Raw genomic sequence first — 4,253 nt, forward strand, 5'->3', positions numbered from 1 at the left:
ATTTAAATGTAGAGAAAAATCTCTCTGTAGGAACTTTGAACAGGAAATTAAGTGCAACTAATATGATAACGAGGCTGGTATTTTAAACACTAAGTTTGCAGAATATACGCAGCCAGGTGAGGCTTGTCCCCTGCAAACCAGTCACCTAGCAAGGCCAGCGTTCACTGGGATGTGCACGCTTTGCTACATACCCCGCCTTGTTGCAAAAGGAAGTTGAGGTACCAGCCAGTGAGGACTCAAGATATTGCTGAGTGACCCTTGTTGTATATGGCAAAACATTGGATCAAACTGCCCAATTTCAGAAGAGAGAAGAGATGCAGCCTGAGGTTGTAGCAATAGGAGAAATGGTGAGAAATGTTCAGTGTTAGAGTGTGGCTTTTTTATTTTATTTTACTTTTTTAATTGGGGGAAGTGGAACAGACAAGTTGCTGACCTTTTGTTCTTCAGTCTAGTTGTGGAGGACGTTGCTTCACTGGCCCAAGTTGGCACCATCATTGTGCTCTTCCCGAGTGAGGCAGATCAGTTGCCAACTTCTGGACAGCCGCTCACGGAAGCTGCTGGCTGCTCACGCTGGCTGCTGGCTACACACGGTAGCCCATGGCAACCCACTGCAACAGGGGCTTCCAGCCTACGCCGTCGCCGGCGACTCACGGCAGCCCAGCTCCAGGTCGAGCTGTTGTTCAGCATCTTAGCTGTAAAGGGCAGTGTCACTGGCCCTCATATGTGGGATCCGAACCAGGGCCCTCTGGTGTCCCAAGCCAGCTCTTAACCAACGTGCCACTCGGTCAGCCAATGTGGGGTTGTGTCTTGTGGCTTTTAATGAACCTTGCAAGAGGGAGGTGAACTTAAGCTAGCAGGAGCTGGTCTACAAGAGCCGATGGAAGGGAATGTGGCTTTGTTAAGGGGCTGCTCTGCCAACTGCAGCCTGAAATCTCAATTGACTGAGAGTTCAGTAATTTGGAGACTTGCTGGGTTGAAAAAGTGTGATAGTGTGATTTATAATAAGAAATACATATTTCCTGGCACAGAGCTCCTAAAACCCTTGGAATTTCCTAAGTGGTGAGAGCTATGAAGGTGTCTTTTGTTATGTTAATGAGTAACTTTTGGAATGTCCTTGGGTCACCCAAAGGGGAACCAACCAACTGATTAGAAGGTTGAACTTTCAGTCTCACCCCAACTCCCCACTTCTGGGAGGAGAGAAGGGCTAGATGGAGGTTGAATGTCTTGCCAATGGCCAATGATTTAATCAAGCATGCCTATGTAATATGAAGCTTCCATAAAGCCCCCAAAGGACAGTTTGGAGAGCTTCCAGGTTGGTGAACAGGTGGAGGACGCTCGGGGAGAGTGGCGTGCTTGGAGAGGGCATGGAAACTTCATGCCCTTTCCACATACCTTGCCCTATGTGTTTCTTCATTTGGCTGTTGATTCATCTTCTTTAATATCCTTGGTAATAAACTGGTAATGTAGCGAGTAAACTGGTTTCCTGAGTTCTGTGAGCTGCTCCAGCAAATGAATCAAACCCAAGGAGTGGGTCTTGGGAACCTCTGATTTGTAGCCAGTTGGTCAGAAGCTCAGGTGATAAGGCATCTGAAGAGGGACGCAGTCTTGTGGGACTGAGCCCTCAACTTGCGAGATCTGCTGTTGCCTCCGGATAGAATAGAGTTTATAGTCAGAGTAGAGTTTAATTGTAGGACACCTAGTTGGTGTTGGAGATTTCCTTGGAGGTGTGGGAAAAAGCTCTCAAAACACATTGGAATTGTGATCAAAATCATTAAAAAGTCAATTCTGTGCCTTAAACCGAAGCAGCGGGTAAATGGCATTGGAGATGCCATAGACATGGCAGAAGATGAAATTAGCATTCGGCCATACAGCAGTGGTGAGCCTGCTGACCTAGGTGGGTACAAGGATGACCTCCCTCCCAAGCCTGTTGTTTCCTATGGCCCCATGACCTTCAGCTGAGAGCTCTGGCAGAGCCCAGCAATTTGTGAGAGCACAGCATGTGGGCTTAAAAATGATAAATAGGCAAGAGATTTAGTGGTAGTTTCTTGCACATGGAATGAGCAAAAGTATTTCAAAAGCATTTGAAGAAATGATTTTACCAAAGGAGCCATAATCCTGATTTTAAAAACTTATTATTTAATCCTGAAAACCATCCCTGGGCACCCTGTCCTGCCCAAGCAGGAAGGAGCCTGCAAAACCTTTGTAGCCTTCTGAAAATTCATACCCTCCAGTGACCATGCGAGGGTGGCTATGAAGGACTGTGGATGAGGGGGTCCTGTCCAGGGAGACTAGGCTTACACCAGCAGAATCTACTTTGGAATGACGATTTTGGAAACAAAAGCCATATTTTGAAAGTAACACACACTTAGTGCAGAAAACTTGAAAAACCAAGATAAATATCTCCCCATGTCAACCTCCCTCCAGCCCTGCAAATAACCTGTTATTCTATCACATGAGATTTTGGTGTGTGTCAGGTGTTTTTCTAGGAACATCTATTTATATATTTACTGGATTATGTATTTATTTGCTGTGAAATTGGATTATGCTGTATTTGCTGTTTTATATTCTACTTTTTAAACTTAGCACTGCTGTGACTATCCTCTCCTTTTCTTAAATATTCTCCTCAAACATGATTTTTAATGGCTGCATAATATTCCACTGTGTGAATCTCATCAAGTTGGACATTTAGATGATTATTTTTCCTACCTCAGGATAAATACCTTCACGTGGAAATACTGGGCCACAGGATACAGGCGTTTTTACAACTTGATACAGACTGCCCACCGCCTTCTAGCATGATTTTTACCACTTTGCACTTCTGGTAGCAGTGTTTTTTGGGATTTTTTTTTTACTGTGAATGGTGTTTTATTTAGTCGTTTTTGTTTACAACTGAAACTCTGGGAACTCAAAATTAACGTCCTTGCCCGTGAGCTTCTTACAGACGCCAGAGAAGGTCTCAACCTTGTGCTCCACGTTGTTCTGCTGAGCCTTGTCCAGGTGGACCGTTATGAGCCGGCTGCCGTCCAGTTTCACGCGGATTCTCTTGCCCACAATCTCACTTGGAAAAACCAAGTCCTCCAGGATCGCATCGTGCACGGCTGTCAGGGTGCGGCTCCTGGGACGCTTTTGCTTCTTTTTTGTTCGGCTTTTTCGAGTTGGCTTAGGCAGAATTCTCCTCTGAGCGATGAAGACAACGTGCTTCCCACTGAACTTTTTCTCCAATTCGCGGACTAGCCGGACTTGGATTTTCTGGAAAGATTTCAGTTGAGGAACAGGAACGAAGATTATAATAGCTTTCCGACCACCACCAACTTCAATTTCCTTGGCTGCCGTTATGTTCAGCTCCCGAAGCTGCGCCTTGAGGTCCGAGTTCATCTCCAGCTCGAGGAGCGCCTGGGAGATGCCGGACTCGAACTCATCCGGCTTCTCGCGTTGGGCTTCACGATCTTCGTGCTCGAGCTGAACATGGCCTTTCCTGGGTGAGTGTCGGCTTGGGAAGAGACCTAGGTCTCGCGAAAGGGCCTCAAATCCCCTGGTAGCAGTGTTTGAATGCATCTGTTTTCCCACTCCCTCTACCACGCTGGCTGTCACTCATCTTCAACTTGGGGATGCTGAGGTCTCAGACCAGCATTGCTTCTATGCAGCAGAACTTTTGCTTGAGTATCTTTTATTTTAACCTTGGCTTCGGCCACCCTGGAAGATGGTGCACTTTTTCATCTAAACACCTTCTGCTGACCATTTCCTTGCTGAGCTTTACAGAAGCCTGTGGGTAACCACCAATGTGCTATCTCTGTCCTTGTACCTGGTCTCAGGATGGCCCCGTGGGCTTCTGTACCTGCTGCAGAAATCCTAGCGGCTCCTCTAGGCAAATACCCAGAAAGAAGGAATGCCTGAGAGTCTGAGCACACACGGAAGCAGGAATCGCCCAGCTACACATCCTCAGCTACTTACAGAGAGAAGGTGTAGCATTGTACCTCATAGACAGTGATTCTCTGCCACTGGCAGGTCGCTCTTGTCCAGTATGGTGCCTTCCTAGTATCACCAGTGGAGATTTCTGACTGCAAAAGTGTCCTTGTTCTTGTGGACATATTTTTTTTTAAAATGAAAGTGTAAAGAAGAAAGTAAAAATCACACATGACCTCCAAAAAATAATAATAACCCTCCAAAAACACTGTTGACATTTTGGGGTATACATTTCCAGAATTTCCTCCTCTGCCTATGTTTTTCTCAGAATCGAGATCATATAAATGTGC

At 46.0% G+C, this 4,253-nt stretch overlaps 1 protein-coding gene across 1 annotated transcript; it reads right to left on the minus strand.

Annotated features, from left to right (window-relative positions):
• Positions 1–2,840: 2,840 nt before the first annotated feature.
• On the minus strand, positions 2,841–3,467 carry LOC109393871 (40S ribosomal protein S7-like). Its single transcript, XM_019663549.1, is given in 2 exon segments — positions 2,841–3,431; positions 3,434–3,467. Coding segments are annotated over 2 exon segments (582 nt in total). The 3' UTR covers positions 2,841–2,883.
• Positions 3,468–4,253: the final 786 nt, after the last annotated feature.

The sequence above is a fragment of the Hipposideros armiger genome, unplaced genomic scaffold (genome assembly GCF_001890085.2).
Source record: "Hipposideros armiger isolate ML-2016 unplaced genomic scaffold, ASM189008v1 scaffold_395, whole genome shotgun sequence".
Classification (NCBI taxonomy): Eukaryota; Metazoa; Chordata; class Mammalia; order Chiroptera; family Hipposideridae; genus Hipposideros; species Hipposideros armiger.